Source organism: Gambusia affinis, linkage group LG02 (genome assembly GCF_019740435.1).
Source record: "Gambusia affinis linkage group LG02, SWU_Gaff_1.0, whole genome shotgun sequence".
NCBI classification, from domain to species: Eukaryota; Metazoa; Chordata; class Actinopteri; order Cyprinodontiformes; family Poeciliidae; genus Gambusia; species Gambusia affinis.
The window spans coordinates 20,273,544-20,291,405 of NC_057869.1; the positions used below are offsets into that span (position 1 = coordinate 20,273,544).

A 17,862-nucleotide genomic window follows, 5' to 3' on the forward strand; every position below is an offset into this window, starting at 1 on the left:
TGCAACTGGAAAATCCAAACAATTAATTAACCTGTTGCTGCTTCACCACTAATTATAATTACCCAAAACTGCCTTATTGTTGCACATTACACAGTGATGCTCATAAATTAGTTAAATATTTTCAGCCTCAAACGGAGACAAAAACTGTATTTGGTTATTTTACTATGAAGTTGTTGTTTTTTTCTGCAAGTTATTTTATTGACATTTACAACGTTTGCTTGGTCATTATTATCTGTATATTTTCTGTTGTTCTTTACAGGGGTTTGTAAAGACCTGTTTTACCATCTTGCAGTATTTCTGCACCATTACCCAAAAATATAAAGTATTAATCAGAGCAATTGATCTGGAATTAACCCTGATTAAAATTCTATTGGTTCTGAGATTATGCTCTGAAACAAATTGTAATGTTGTTTTATATTTTTTTAAATAAAGATAAAACAGAATAATAGTGCTTCTAGATTTTTTTTATCTAACTTTCAAGTAAAGTATATATATAACAAATTTAATTTATAATTTCTAACAAATTTATACAAATAGGAAGCTGTCAATTTGTTCAGTGTGCTTAGTTTAAGCTCCGAAACAAAACGTATGCAAATCTGTTCTGTAAAGTTTCTAAGAAAAAAAATATCAACTTTGAAAAGGAGAATTGGTTGAAAACAATTAATTTAAGCTAACAGTATTTATGTTTCTCTGTCTTGAGTTTAGTTTTTGTGGAGGGTTTTTTAATTTCTTTTCAGAAACCTTCAAAGGAATTTCCACACACTAAAACTACCAACACATTGGTTCGTATCATTAATAACCAAAATATTTATTAAAGATATTTTCAAAATGTAAAACATGGTAGAACTCAGAGAATTCAAACTTCTATCCAGTTAAAACAAACAAGCTTGATGTTTCAGAGGTTTCACAAGCAAAGGCGTGAAACCACATCAGAGGCAAATATTGCAGTAAATCCTATACTGATGCTTTCACATTAAAATAAAAAAAATTGTATTTATATCAACAAACTATTTTTATTGATATTAGAGGCATTTGAGAAACAAAATAATTGTTTATAGTAGGTGTTTGTAGTTTTGAATTGTTTTAATTGTCTGAATGTGTGGATAATGTTAGCTCTAAGCTCATTAACTTTATTAAAATTTTCTTAAACTAAATGAAAATAGATGTGACCATGATTCAAATTACATCTTTAAAATCCGCTCAACCACATCAAGACCGTTTTAGACATTTAAAAAAATGCAACAGAAGTACACCTTATCCACATTTCACTGTGGTTAACCAATGCAGAAGAAGGATAGTAAATTGCAATCTCTCAGGGAGTTTAGCAACAATCTTCTTCTGCTGTGTGGAAGTGGTAACATTTTACTGACTTTGTTCATACTTTTATCAGGGGTTTATTTTATGTTATTTTTTAAGTTTGGGATAAATTATGTACAGTTTTACTGAAGAAGACCTCTCCTAGACCTAAAGAGGCCATTTGGCCATAACTTTTACTTCAATCGTGTGAATATTTAGATGTGTCCTCCCACCAACAAAAATTACAGGTAACACCCTTGTGTGCCAGTAAAGTAGTGTCTCTAAAGATGTCTTTCATAAATATGGAAAAAAGCCAAATAAATAACGAAAATAATTGTTTTCACAGGAGTTGAATAACAAAGAAGTCACAGATGACTAAATTACCGTCCACATACCGTCCATAATCCCCTCGTTAAGCAGAATCACAGGGAGATTATTATCATAATAGTGGTTGGATGAAATGCATTAGAGAGATTTCATTTGGACAGGAAGTGTTTGTGAGTAATGTGTTGTGTGTTCTGCACTTCAGACTTCATGTTTTATAAAGAAGCCAACAACAAAATATTCTGCAAGAAAAGGCCTGCAACTCAAGGTTTCTGCTACTGAAAAGCCTGTTGAATTAATTATGAATTAAATCTTTAAGGAGAATTAACATATTACAGTTTATAATGTGGCCAGCAGAGGGAACCATCAAACTAAATACTGTACTGTAATGACACGATTACTGTGAACAGTAAGAGGAAATTCTTGCTTCCATATCACTGAGGTTTCTGTTGTTTCAAATTGGTTAGTTCTGCCGCAGTGGTCAGCAAAGGGAACGAAAAAGCAGGTGCCAGGTCGTGTGCCCCGGGTTTTATATTCCCCATTCAGCACAGGCTGGTGGGCAATTAGGTAAGATAAAGACTGATCACAAGATTTGGTCGACTTTATCAAGAAGTCTGCGTTAAACTCTAATCCCCAGTCACCTGACACTGACAGAGAACCGGACAGCAGCTCGCCCCGACTGCTCTTCTCCACTCCACACTGTGGGAGTGGGAGCGCTCAGTCATGACCCCCAACCCCCACACAAAGCCAGTAGTTCCTCTGCATATGGAAGTGAGGTGGGGGGTGGGTGGACACGGGGAGGTTGTAGACTTCACATCGTCCCATGGGGTCAGATAAAAGCTTACAGCTCTCCTTCTTTAGACCTCCCCCTCTGCCCTGAGCGCCGGCTGCTCTGCACAAGTGCTGTAAAAGATTTATCGGCAAAGTAGGTAGCAAAAACCCTAAAGCAACTTTGCAAGATAGTTTAAATGTACGTATTGCAAGTAGCACATTCAGACAAGACATGATATTGATATAAATACATTTTGAAAATTAATTTTATTTGAACAGAGTGGGGTTTTTTTTCCCCCAGATTTGAAAGACAACCAAAAAACAAGTAACAGTTTTCAATGCAAGTATGTACTTGATATCTAAAACATCCCCTCAGATAGCTTGAGCACTTCTTCCCCTCCATTCTAAAATGGCCCACCACATAAGCCCCTCCCACATCAGCCCACATCAGGGGCCGTGAGCCCGGGGGTCTCTGTTTTGTTCTTCCTATAGAAGCCTGACCACTATTGTCTCAGCACGACCCCGGGGTCAACTGAACTCACCTCGCCCGGCCACGACCCATTCAGATGTGAAGCTTCACATGGGATAAAACCATCTCTAAAGGATCCTTTAAGGCGAGGGGGTGGTCAGACGCTCGCATGCACACACACACACGCGCGCACACGCCTTCACACAAAACAAACACACCACCTTGGATCAAATGTGTTGCTTTAGTGTATAAAAAAAGCAATGCTCAACTCACTCACTTGACCAGTTTTCTGTTCAGATTACGGGATAAAATAATCAGAAACAGAGCAAGACTTTTAAAGAGGCTTCAACAGGGCATGTTGTTACAGAAAGTCATAATGAAGTCATCTTTGACACATTTTTCCTTCTGTTCATTCAGATACATTGCCTTTAAGAGGGGAAAATTACATTTTGCTGCAGGACAAGAATGAGGCCAAGCATCCCAGTCAGCTGCAGCTTTCTAGTTCACTGTTCATGGTTCCTATGCAGCATGAAGGGTGGAATTGTGTTTCAGTATTTTCTTGATATAGAATTCAATAAAAAAAGGAAAGATCAATTGAAAACTATTTGTGTTTCCAGACTTTGGTCCCATTGTCTATCCTTCCTTCCTTGTTTTTTCCTTTTTTCTTCTTTCTTTCCTTCTTTGTTCCTTCCTTTTTCCTACCTTTATTTTCCCCTCCTTCCTTCCTTCCTTCTTTCCTGTCTTCCTTGTTTTATGCTGTCCTTCCCTCTTTCTTTCCTTCCTTTCATCATTCTTCCTTCCTTCTTTCTTTCTTTTTTCTTTCTTCCTTCCTTCCTTCCTTCTGTCTTTCTTTCCTTCCGTCCTTCCTTCTTTCATCTTTCCTTCCTTCATTCCTTGTTTGCTTCTTTCCTTTGTTCCTTCCTTCTTTCCTTTTTCCCTTCCTTCCTTCTTTCCTTCTTTCCTTCCTTTCTTCCTTCCTACCTGTTGATGTTGAATCTATGAAAGCATGGATCTTCTACATGATCACAGGAACACTGTCTGTGCTCAAAATTTACAGCCACACAACAAATGCAATAAATAAATTGAATACAATCTAGGAGTTTATCTTCATCTCTGAGCAGAAACAGCTGAGTTCAGCACAAAGACTCTCCTGTTTGGCGTCTTGCTGTCAGAGACAACAGTGTCCCCGGTGGGGGGGGAAACTCATGGAGGCTGACAGGTTGAAAATGTGCGCCATGATGTGGCTGAAGGAGCATGAAACACGTTCACTCATGAGCGCCCTGCACATCGCCACGGGAGACAGAGCGACAGTTAAATGAGTGTTTTTACATAAATATGTTTTCTTTACCTGAGCTGGTAGTTTGAGAGCTTTTAGGCACAACACACACACGTGTGCTGCTCTGCCAAGAAAGCAATTCAATTGTTCAATTCAGTCATGAGTGAGAAAGTTAAGTGAGAACAGGAAAATATTTTCTTTCCCTCTCATATCACACAATTTTGTTTCTTTTTCTTAAAATTGCACCAACTAGGGAGGCGAAGAAGCATTCCAGCCAATATTTCAGCAGTGAATAATTTACATTGAGCTACAGTTTTGTTCAAATTTTTACTTGTTGAAAACTATTCCAAATTATAATTTTGACTACAAGACGGTAAAGCACCTTTCGATGAATAAGAGACATTTTTCAGTTTCTAATTTAATCAACATTTCCCAAAAAAATATTCACAGAAATAACAGAACCAACTGTGCAAAAGTCTTGAATCTTTTTTTTTTTTTTTTAAATCACTCCTCGGCAGCCAAACATCTTTGTAATATTTTAGAAACAGTCTTGTTCAAGTTTTTTCCAGGATTCCTGAAAGTCTTGGAGTCTTTGGAGTTTTGTTTCGTTTCACTCTTGATGTGTCCACTTCCTGCTTTCAGATAAATAATTTGTTCCTTTTTTTTTGAACAAATAAACTTTTCATTCTTATTATTCATAATTTCATAACTGCTTACAATCTGTAGTGTTCTACGTAGCTCTCTGTTGCAAGAAAATGTGGTTATGTGACTCTAGTAAATGTCATCAACCTTGTTTTAGTTTGATCCCAAAGCCTCTGCCTAGGCAATGAATGGAAGCAATGCCACTGCAATATAAAATCTTCACAAAGATTTTTTTTTATCTTTCTGAAGATATAGAATCTTATCTTAAATTCACTGAAATTATTTCGGAGAAACAGAAAGATAAATCAAAAGCCGTCAATCAACTTTATAAAGGCTTTTAATTTAAAGGATTTAGCGCTGAGTTTAACCTTCTTGAAACCTCATACAATTTGACAACAACATTTAGATACATTTAGACATTATGTAAACAGTAATCTTTCAGAAGAACTTTTTTTTCCCTGTCCCAATAGACTGAAAAGTGCTAAAGACAAAACAGTATGACTGAAAAAAACAGTTTTTAGCATCAACAAGGTGATTTCCTGAAGTGTTGTTGAAAATAGACCAACTGAGGAATTATGGATCTCTTGTTCTTTTGTTTCTTTTTACGTCTGGTGTATCTTCTTTTGTGCACTCCATAGTATCTTGCCATGGTAAAAGGATCTGAACTGAACTCAACAAGTACCTTAAAGAAGTTTAATAGACCTCCAAAAGCTGCCAATAACTTTCAAGCCACTTTGAGAGATTATTAGAAAGTCTGGCCTCTTAGGTTCAATCTATAAAGAAAACATGTTTTCTTAAACAAAAACCACAAAGTCCTTTTAAAAGCAGTGCCGGGGCTTTAACTCTGAATGTGAATACTATTGGCCTCCAAAGCAATGGATGAGTTGTTGTCATGTGTAACACATTGTTGCATGTAACAGTCATGATCTGAGCATCTTGTTAATTTTGTGAGCACCAGAAAAGGAATGTCTTGCAACTTCTGCTCTGATTCGTGTTTTCATGTTATCTTCATCATGTGTTTACACAGACAGAAGACGGAGCTGGAAAATTTACAAACTTAATTATTAATTTAAAGACTGATTCCTAATTTACTTTATTAAAGAATTATACTTTTCGGTTCACTTCACAGTTTTTCAGACAGGTTTACACAAAATGGTGGTGAAAAAATAAATAAAAGTAGCATGTTTGAGTGCAATATCCTTCTGTCAATAAGTTATAATTTTATCAATAAGTTAAATAAAACACAGTTAAACTTGCCACAGATGGTGACAGTAAAAAAACATATTATAATAAATAAATCTGCTTACTCTGATAACCATATCTACGGGAGTACATCTACTGAAATATGCTAAGAGCCTGTCTTCTGCTCAGATTGTCTCAAATCCTCCCACAGTATTTTGTGCATTTGTTCCAGTGTTGCTAAGCAAAAGGACAGGTGTCTCTGCAGGGCATGAAAACAGTGCAATCCAGCTTTTAACACACACGACTCACATTAGCTTAAACGTGACAGCTGGAGTAGTGCTGTATTTCAGAAGAAGTCATTAGAGGAGCTTATTAGACTTTGTAGTAGACGTTGGTGGGGCTCTGAGGCATTATCTCCTGAACTATATACACAGGAGGGCCATATTCACCACTCACACGCTCGTAGTGACGGCAGATCATACTCTCAGAAGGCCGCAGAGGGAAGACAACCTCGCTGCGGTCTGAGCCGTCATTGTCGCTGCTAAAGCTGTCCCGCTTCGGCACAGCCAAAGTGCTGAGGGATACGGAGGCAGGCGGCTGGTGCTGCTGCTGCTGCTGCCGCCGCTGGCGGTCAGGAACACGGCGACGTTGATAGTACCTCCACAGCACCACTAAAACAACTACAATGACCAGCAGGAGGCTCAAGCTGCAGGAAATGACCCACGCAATGAGTCCTGGCCCAGAAGAGTCAGTCTGTCCGGCTTCAGAACCCACATCTACCATGGGGCATGGAGAAGAGACAAGAAAAACAAGTACATGTATGAAGCAGAACATTTTACTTTATTCACCCCAAAAAACAAACAAGACATGTTAATAACACTAAAGGTTAAAGGTCTCAATAGATTTTGTTAGATAATTAAGCAAAAAGCAAATTGCTTTTGACAACTTTCAGAAAATGGAAGTTGCTGTTTGGAGTTCAGTAAAAATCTGATAAAATGTGGGACACATGCTGCGTTTCTGTTGGATTCATAAATGCCACCTCTAATTAGTCTCTGTTATTTCAGCTGAACTCTGATAAAAGGTGACGACTGTAATAAAGCCACAACTGGATATTTTAGCCACCTTGGTACACTTCAGCCAAAGAAATCGGGCTTAGAGTTGAATTTAGGTATGGGTTTATCACAGCTCCATTAGAATTGAGCGTCATAAGAAACAAGCGATTCTAAACTGTTCTTATCATATAAGCCACTCAGATTTATGGTTTTAAAGAAAAACTGAACTGGGGATTATTGTTTATGTGTTTGTTTAGGCTTACCTGGATTACTGTAATTATTTCTTTATCTGTTTTCACATAGCATTTTTAGCTCAACTTCAGATTCATACAAATGAGTGAGTCCATCAGATTTAGCTTTTTTGCAAATGTTGGCAAAACCTTTCAGGGTTCTAAAGGTATAATCTCCATAATATATAGTTGTCTATGAGTCTCTTGAACTCTTGAATCTTTCTTCTTTCTCACACACTGGCTGCCCTGCAGGGTTTGAGCCTTCAAGTTAGTGGAGACTCAAACACCTACCTCTACATATTCAATGAAAAAACATAAAAAGTAGCTGCTGTAACCTCAGATTTATATCCTCAATGTTTCTGAATTTGAAAATCAATTTGAATAATTTGTATGTTTATTTTAATCATATTCTTCTCTTATTTTGTGTGAATTTCTTTTGTGCTTTTATTTGCGAAAAGTCCACTGTAAATAATTTGTATCTTTACTTACAAGCTAAAATTGATATCAGCCAGTAAAAAGCAACTTTTCGCACCTCTAATTGATAAAGCACACCTTCAAACTGATTTGATTTAAATATCCAAGATTTTGCCGCAAAACAGATTTATTATACTTTCTACGTTCTTGCCTTTCGAGATGACATCCTTGGTCTTGGTCTTTGGTGGTGCAGGTGGGAACCTGGTTGGTGACTCCTGAAGTGTTAAAAGTGAATCAGAGGAGTCTGGAATATAAAGCACATCACATGGAGCACATTAGAAAGAGCACACACGTCTTCAGATGCACCGTGTAGGTGGGTTCATGTCACGTAATGAGTCAGTGAACATCACTGAAACCACAGTGATGTCGTGCTTGTGGTTAGCCATTATTGTTTCACGTCAGTGTGTAAGTATGCAAAAAAACAAAAAAAACAACGTAAATGCAGATTTGGGTCAAATAGAAGTGGAAAAAAAGAGTTTCTAACCCAATCAAGCCACAGCAAAGTTCTGCTTTCAGTCATGACTGGGACTTTAATTTTTCTTGCCTGGAAAAATGATAATTTTTAGCACCTACACAAGGATAGGATAGATGGCAAAATGAAACCTGTTCTGATATGACTTAAATGTTATGATGTTTTTATCGAATCAACATAAAATAATGTGTTTCTAAAATAAAATAAATGTTATTGTGCCCATTTGCAGGCGAAGATCAATTTGTTTAAAGCTCCAAATGGATTTCTAAAGCTAAAATTACAAAGGCAGTTAATTATATAACAAGCAAGAAAAAAAAGGAAGAGAGAAAAAAAAAGAATGTGGACGGAAATAATAAAACATAAAATGAAGAAAAGTACTGACCAGAATGGGATGTGTACACTGATGTGCATCTAGGTTAACAAAATTATAGAAACGTTTTTAACATGAGAACAAAAATCCCTAAAACAATTTAATCATCTTATAACGGTAAAGCAGGGCCCTTTCAAATAAATAGAAACATTTTGCAAAAATATGTTCAGCCTCCTGTTGACTTATCTGTTAACATGTTTTTTGTGTTTTGACTCCTGCTGAGGTTGGTTTTGCTCACCACACCTGGAATAAAGAATTCAACACAAAGTCACTTTTACAAAAGAAAGTATAAACTTTCAAAGCTTTAAAAATGTTACATATTTCTTTAACTTCACCGCAGGTTGCCCTTGAATTGGTTATGATCTAAACAGATGGAAAATGAAGTGTAATCTTAAAGTCCAAAATAACCATTTAAAGGTTAATTTGTTCCATCAGTGGAGCTTCTGACGGTAGAGGAAAACAATCAGTCAATATTCAGCAGAACCCAAGTCCCTTTTTTGTATGACTAATCAAACAGAAACATGTATTACATGTTTTTTTGTTTTTGTTTTTTTTAATCCAAATAAACCAAGGAGTCTCACAGAAAATCAGTCAGTAATTCTGGAGTTTCTATTTATTTATTATTGTATATTTACAGCGCTGTAAATGCATTTCATATTTCTTCTAATTTTGCTTTCTTTTCACTCTTATGTGTTTTTGATCTTCAAACAAACTATCATATCACACGGAGATAACCCAAACACAAAAAGTAGTTTTGCATTAATGATTTCATTCTTTGAGGAAAATAGTTTACTCAACCAGCCTGGCCCTATGTGAAAAATAACCATCCTCAAATCTAATAAGGGGGTTGTGCCACTGTCAATAGTTTGATAATTGACCACAACTACCATCAAGCATTTGCAGCAGTATTCAATGAGTCTTTACTGTCACGGTCGTTTGTTGAACTCCCACAGCATTAGAAATGGTTTTAACCCCTCCCAGCCTGATTAATTAGTTCTCACCTCTTTCTAGATTTCTAAAAAAATCAGTGCACGTTTTGCTTTTGAAATCTTTTTGTCTGCTTCGTGATGCCTGACAGAGTCTGTTGAATGATTTCTTAATTTTACATCAACCAAGCTTGTGTGTGGCTGGTGAAACTGAACCAGTTGGCAAAAAAAACAAAAAAACAATAGCATCAGAATTAAACAAGAGATGCAACTACTTTTTCAAACTGAGCCAGCTGGGTTTGGATTTCTGTTTTCTCTAGTCAAATAGCTTTCTCTTATAAAAGCTGCTTTTTGTGTTTACTCAAGTTTTTGTTTATCTCACATTGACAATTTTTGAGAATCTAAAACCTTAAAAAGTGACAAAAATCAAAATGTTTAAGAGAACAAATGCCTTTTTATAGCACTGTAAAGAACATGTTGGTTGAATATTTTTAATGAGAACTTAATTTACCACTTCAAAACAATAAAACCTTTAAAAAAATCCATAAATTTTGCTGATATTTTGCCATTTGTAGAACAAGCAAAACATTAAGACTACTAGTTAAGCTCCAACTGCAGCTACCTGTATATTGTTGTAAGTTAGAAGGATGAATGTTAGTTGGTGTAATCCATACAATAATTATGTGGTTCATATTTGACTTCTAAAAGGTTATGACCACTTTATGTTACTAATATTTTAAGCATGCAGTAGTGACGAGAAACTGGAAAATCCCTGTATCTGAGTGAGACGTCATCATGGCAACAAATAACTTACTTCTCTTTAACATTTGTACAAATGCCATTGAAAAGAATCTGCAGGTTTTCACTATTTTCCACTATTTCACTATTTAAATTGAAAGCTAATTTACATGTCACTCAAACAACCTGTAGTTGTTTCCTCCAAAATGACAGAGCTGATAATGCATGATATTTTTTATTTGCACAAAAACAGAAAACATAGCATCAGAAAGATGTTCAGTCTATTTAAAAAATGCATAAGCTGTACTGGAGTGTTTTGAAGGGGCTCCTTCAGGACCTCAACGCTCTGACATTTACAAAAGAGCACCAATTAAAAGCAGAAACAAAAACCCCATCAAGTCATTGACGACCTTGTCTTTTACAATTTGATGAAAATATTAAAAAGAAAGAATAATGTATCTCCGATATGTGATGACTGTATTGTTTATGCAATTTTATTAAAGGGTGGGTGCTTGGTTTTACACCCCTGCAGCAGTTTCAACCTGCAGCAAGAGGAAAAATGAGAGCCCAAAAGCCTCCATATATAAATCAATGCACGAGGCTCTGAGCATTTCCTTAAACATAAATCTATATCATGACCTTTGCATGAGCAGCAAATAAACTGAAACAGAATCTTCAGATTTATTTCCATTATAGATTTGTGATTTCTGCCTCCAAGAGTCAACATTTCGGTTCCAGTAACATAACCATGCACCCTGTTAGGTCTCGCTTCAGTGAATTATCATTAATTCACCACCGACTCTTATTTAAACTTCCCAAGCACACATTTTGATATTCACTGGCGACATAGCCACCCGAACATGTCTGAGTTTCTGTTTTACACGCACCATATGCCCTAACAAATCCAGGACATCCGTTACGGCGTCCAAACCACTCTACATATCTCGCAACACGGCTAGAGATTAAAAACAAGATTTCAACTAAATCTGAGCTGTTAAACTTCTTCTTCTTTTTTTTCTTTTTTTTTGCAATAAAAAAGGTTTGGTTACACAAGTAATGTTTATAAACACAGCATGAAATATTTTTGAGTTATCATCAGCACAAGATGCACATGAAAAGCTGATTTTTCATCTCTAATGCTGATTAAATGAATAATTTATACAAATAACACTTCACATACCAGGGATTAAAAAAAAACAGGACAGAAAAATATACAGAAAGCTCGCATCTGTTTAATATCTAAGTAAGTGGTTTTCATGCAGCACAAGCTGCAATTTATACTGAAATGTTTCTTTAGGTATAAGCTTATCTGATGAAAGTATGACCATATGAAACAAGGGGCTTTTCTGTGAACAATTCCTGACACAGTGAATTTAAAGTAAGCAAAGACATATTATGTGAGCCTAATTTATAAAAAAAATAAAATAAAATTATTCAGCGCATGTGATAAGATATAAATTGACACAACTGAATGGTTATCTATTTTGGAGTTAATATGAGGAGGAAAAATAGAAAAAGAAGAGCTTTGACTGTAATTTCAAATGAGGGATAATACTGATAGCAGTAAGCTGCTCCTGGTTTAAACAAGAGATTGTTTTAAAAACCTCAGTAATTCATGTTGACAATCTCTTTCTGAGAGAATGGCCCCATGATCAGATTATCGGAAATCAAACAGAGATGATATTATTGCATTACCAGTGTAACCTTTGAGAGCAAAACAACTGTTGCCATTTATTCGTTCGACTGCACAAATCCGGCTCTGTGCACGTGTGTGAATGTGTGTGTGCACATCTTTGCCGGTGAACACTAAAATAAACACATGCTGCTTACTCTGGCCAACTCTCAGCACCAGTTTCATGGATTTGGTCCTGCACACCCCTCCTTTGGTATTCTCCAGACCTCTCAGAGATCCTGTGGAGGTGGCTGGAGAGCAAAACCAAGAGACAAATGTTCAGTCAACTCAAAGAAATAGGCATAAGACACGACTTAAAGGTAATTGATTGTTCCTGGGCAGTCTTGCATGATTCCCTCATAAGTAAGACGGTAGTTACATGTAAAGCCACGTTTTGCAACACCCTGACCCCAATAGTTATTAAATATGTCTCAAGATATTCCCAGGCAGTTTCTAGAATTGAAATTTTAATGCAGAACTGCAGCATTAGGCTGCATTACTTTGAGCTGTGTGCAGCTAATAAAGTGGAAACTGAGGGTAATATTCTCATTAAACCGACTAACCAATGACTTCTGCTCTACACGCAGATTTGGCATAAAAAATTAGATGAATAAAACATTAATTCAGCCTCTTTTAAGAAGCAACTCTCATTGCAGAAACCCAACTTCCATTGAAAAGAAAAAAACCTCCTCTCTTAACACACACACACTCCAAGAACTCTGTTTCACCCCTGTCACTCACACACACATAGACTTGTTAGGAGCATTTAGGTCAGATAACATTTCACAGGCTACAAGCCACGTTGCAGTGAAAGCTCCCATCAAATCTGCCTGATGCTGTAAAAGCCTTGAGTGATTTGGGGCATGTAAGCCCCTGGAATCACACGGGCCTCCCAGAGCCAAGTCTGGCGCAGGAGCGTGGCGCGGTGGTGGGCGAGGCTACATGGTCGGCCTTGCTTTCTATCTCATGCATCACTTGCCACTGAGATGCTGCCTTAACCGACAGCGGTCCAGTAACGAGGCCACGATGGTTTTATTTTCTCTTTTTTTTTTGATCCTTACTCAAAGTGACCATCTAAGAGGGAGAGATGAGTATGATGTCCTCATCACACCCTGGAAATGAGAAAAACAAAAAAGGAGAAATGCTCTCGGACTGATTGAAGTGGCATTCCACCTGTAGGAGCCTCACATCTCCTTGACTTACAGGTGATGTAATAGTCCTTCCCCTTGAGGAACTCCAGGCCCCAGAGGTTTGGGCTGAACTCCTGAAACTTGAACGTGAACTTGACGTCCTGGTCAGGCTTGTCACAGTTCAGCAAGGGCGTGTCAGTCTTGGCCACGCCGCAGCTCTCCATCTGACTTTTGGTCACCAGGTAGACTTTGTAGAACTCCTCTGTCCTCCCTGAGGAGGGGTCAGCCCGGGGGCACACGATGTCCATCTTGTCCCCTATCTGAGGGTAGAGTACCAAACCCTGACCGGGAGTGAATCTGGGAAGGTAAGAAGCAAAGAGAGCTACTTAAACTCAAAATGAACTTTAAAAAGGCAGGCTTTGATATAAAAAAAATTTTCTCAGACTAATGAATCATACAGTAGCGGGGCTTTTAGCAGTACATCCACAGCCGAAGATCCATTTTTTTTCCCAAGTTGTTGAACATCTCAAATGAACCAATAACTTAGAAGCCTGAGGTCCTTGATTTTATTTAGATCAAAGTAAATAAATAAATAAATAAATAAATACAAAATTCTGATTTTAAAGCATGATTGAGCAAGTTTATTTCAAAGAACTCATTTTGAAACTAGGAGTTTTCTCTAAACTTCTAATGAGGGTCCTCTATACTAAAAAGTTACAGAATAAACTTAGAAGTAAACAGCATATCTGCAGAATCAAAGAACTAAATCTAACACGCTTGACCCAGAGCATATTAGAAATTGACTTTTAAAAATAATCTTTTAGAAAAAATTTTATTATCAGATGCAACCCCGCAGCCAAATGTCACCCCTCGAAGTGCATACGAAAAAAAAAATCTTGATAGTAATAATAATAATTGCACAGAGAGGCACGCGTTTCTCATCTTCTTACTTTGAGTTGGAGCTGCTCCAGTGGATCGACTCCAGCATGACGCCCCGGCAGGAGCAAACGATGGCGAGCAGGATCACCGCAGCGCCGCAGCTCCGTGCGCGTCCCCCCATCACGGGAAAGGCACCGCGGGCAGCCTATCATAAAAAGCAGCGAAAACTGTCCGGCATCTGTCGCCTCTGCATGTCTCCCGTGGATCCAGGTGAGCGCGGAGAACAACACATACCTGAGGACAACCCCGCCGAGTTACGAGTCTCCTTCTCCTCACAGCTGAGCGAGATGCTAAACATTGCGCGTAACTCTGGCCACAAAGTCATTCATGTGACGAGATGTGCGTAAAGTGAGGCGGGAGATTGTGCGAAGTGTTGTGGTCTGACCGACCGGGCCGCCCTTACACACACAGCCTCTCTCTCATGCGTGGGAGAGCAAAGGGGGGAGCGTTTAACTATTGGTCAATTTACTCACAAAAGTCAGCGGAAGGTTATGAAGTAGCTTTTCAAAAGTAACACAGGGTTGTTTCGTCAAGCTCTTAAACACTTATAGCTACTTTATTATTAAAGATCAAGCTTTAAAAAAAATTAACAACCAACTTTTAGGTAATCTTCCTAACTTCCCTGTGGTGATTGGGCCAGCAGCCTGCAGACACTGAACCACTGAATTTATCTTTGTCTTCATTAAATGCATCAAATCTAAGATTCCTGAACTTTTTGGTGTATAAATGCATAACCACCATTGTCTACTCAGATGCACTTTTAAAAAATTTAATGTATATAAAGTCAGAGATGGATATTGCTTCATATATGCATATTCTGAGGCTCTGATAGCCTCAGAATAGCCTGAGCCTCACACCTGAGCCTCAGGTGTGAGGCTCTATCAGGTGTGATAGAGCCTCAGAAAGGCTGTGGAGAAAAAAACAAACAAACAAACAAACAAACCACATCCTAAATACAGGTGAGCTAAGCTTGTGGCACCATATTAAAAAGACTTGACGCTGAAATTGCCAATAATTATGTAAATGTGATTTCTTGGTTTTTCTAATTGTAATACGTTCGCAAGATACTCAAGAAAAATTCCACATTGTCATGATGGGATATTTGTGTGTAAGATTTTGAGAAAGGGTTAATTTGGAATAAGACTGCAACATCACAAAATGTGGGAAATGAATAATTTCTGGATACACTATGTATTTATACAAATGGACTTTATCAAATATACATATACTGTATATGTGAAAACATGACCAGTCACTGTTTGCTGCAATTACATCTGCAAGCCGCTAGAGTATTTGTAAACATAAACTTTTAAATCTCATCACAGATTCCCAGTTGGATTTGTGTCTGAACTTGACCAACAATAAACTAAACATACAATGTTATTGTTAGATGAATTAAGTAGTAGCGATTTTCACTGAAGAGCCAAATCAAAAAAAGGGTAAAGAGTTTGTGATTTTTTTATTTTATTTTTATTTTTCGGGAGGAGGGTAATAGTCTGTTCTCAGCACTAAGAACAGGATTTTTTGGCTGATGTTTCTGTTAAAATACAACAAAGATGGGTTTGCATCATCATTGGATATTTACTCTTTACAATGAGACCTTATACCAAAACTATTTTTGTCATTTAAAATCGAGTTTATGGACTTGTCTTTGCAAATTGTACCATCCTGCATTGTAGTTGAGGTCCAATTTCAAGGCCAAGAAACTCTGGACATCTCTGTAATCCCAACAACAATCCAGTAACAAAATCTGTTCATATAAGAGCATGCTATAGCGTCTAAGATGTTTATTCTTAAAATTTAATCCTGTTCAATTTTGTAAAGTTTGTGGTGTTTATGCACCCTAAATTTAAAAAAACAAAAAACAAAAAAACTACTTCTATAAATAAAGATACACAGTGAAAAACAAATAGGCTCTTAACATTTTTAGCTTGAGTTCTATCGTCTTTTTTCAAAGATCAATGCATGAAGAGTCTTTATTAAAAGGATTGATTGGAACTGGATGAATTTTTTTAAGTCCACTCTATTCTCCATGTTACCAGTCAAGACGGTAATCCTCTCATTTTCAGGGAGGGTGGACTAATGACACAGTGGTTTAAGAGATTACAAGGGACTTCTGTCACAAGACTAAAGCTGCCCACACAGCGGCTGAGCAGCACATAAATGTCTCCAGTTTCTGTCAGGATGGACCGGGCTGCATGTGCGCTAAGTGGAAACATTTGACACATATATAATCCAGTTAAATCTCAACAGAAAAAACAGATGCAGAAATGTTTCCTCATGCAAACACAAAACAAAAATTTCAGACACTCAAACTCCAGAAAGATTCATTATGTTTTTTGGTAAACTTTGGCTCTATGCAGACATATCCAAAACATAAGACTCATAGATGAATACCAGTCCAAACCCTTGTTAAAGACATTCTCAACTAAACACTTTAGAAAAAGCAAACAAAAAAATACAGACAGTAATTACAATGTGAAACAAATCTCTGTAAATACTTTATTTTTTTAAAAGTACTTTTCATACAGCTGCAGAAGAAGATTTGCTTTCTTTTTTTTTCTGTGTAATGTCCACTCAGCAAATATTTTCTATACGGGAGTCAATTAATTCATGTGGGTTATGATGATAGATTTGGTCATTAAATTAAAAAGCTGAGGAGATATGACCCAAACCAAAAATACCTTGTCAACTGAAAAGCAGACAAAAATGGTACAAGGATGATTAATAGACTGCAGAAGACTTACGATTTAATTTGTCACGTGTTCTGTGGCTTTAAGACTAACTGAGGGTGCTGATTTAAAATTGCAGTTTTAAGAAAAAACAAAGACTTTTCTACATAAGGCTGCAGATAATGCTGCAATTCACTCATGGTCAATTTTGAGAACACTTATCATGGTTTTGCATTGACACAGAAATATAAATTTAAGTGTCATCAGCATACTGTATGCATAATGAAAGTGGGCTGAGAATGAAGCCTTGAGGAACCCCACATGGGATCCTTTTGCTTCTACTTCCACTTGCCAAATGACACAAAGGAGTTCAGTGTGCCAAGGAAGATCTGAACTAACTTTGCAAACAATGCCATCCACCTTTCCAGTGGCTGGCAATCTGACAGCTGGTAAAATTATGACAGGGGCTTTAGATGTTTTGTTAGGATATGTCTTAATGGAAGGAGGGGGTGGGGCCATATGTTGAAAATTAACAAGAAACAACAAGAAGAAGAAATACTTTAACACGTTGAAATGTTCACTGACAAGACAGAACGGTCCCTAAGGTGTGCTCTATCAATCAGAACAGCATCAGGGTAATCCTGGACAAAAGTTGGCTAAGAGCCTAATCTTGATGGAAAGATAGAAATTGAGTATGACAAAACAAGTTTAAAATAAAGATAATCAGGTCATAAAAACACCTGTGTTGCCAAGAGTGAAATACACAATAAAAGCAAATGTTTCTTTGCCTTGATGTTTGCATTCTTTGACATTTAGGATGTCAATTTGGAGAAACAGTGAACCAAGACTGTTACAAACCGGATTAGAAAATGTCCAGTGCAATGAAGTTGATTACTTGTGAGAAAACAGTTTTTATCCTCATTAGAAACACCTGCACCTGGTCTAGGTGAGGTATTTTATAAGATTTAAAAAAAAAAAAAAAAAAAAGAAAATGAAGTTTGATGTCCAGACAGGAACACTCTGTGACAAAATGAGACATAAAGAAAAAATAAAATAGTTTGAAGTTTTGAAGAAAAAAAAAAGGAAGAAAGAAATTACCCAAATTAAGTTTTAAGTTTCTAACAATCAAGTTGAATTGAAGCATCATTATTAAACATCCACACGTTATATTCCTCCTCTGCGTCGTGTCTGTGGTCTCCAGTCATTTTACGGTGAAATCCCCCAGGG

General features: G+C 37.0%; 1 protein-coding gene across 1 annotated transcript; it reads right to left on the reverse strand.

Annotated features, from left to right (window-relative positions):
* Positions 1-6,234: 6,234 nt before the first annotated feature.
* On the reverse strand, positions 6,235-14,084 carry LOC122822713 (ephrin-B2a-like). Its single transcript, XM_044101558.1, has 5 exons — positions 13,975-14,084; positions 13,098-13,381; positions 12,053-12,145; positions 7,868-7,960; positions 6,235-6,736 (listed from the first exon to the last, which is right to left on the reverse strand). The coding sequence occupies exons 1-5, from the start codon at positions 14,082-14,084 to the stop codon at positions 6,333-6,335; spliced, it is 984 nt and encodes a 327-aa protein (XP_043957493.1). The 3' UTR covers positions 6,235-6,332.
* Positions 14,085-17,862: the final 3,778 nt, after the last annotated feature.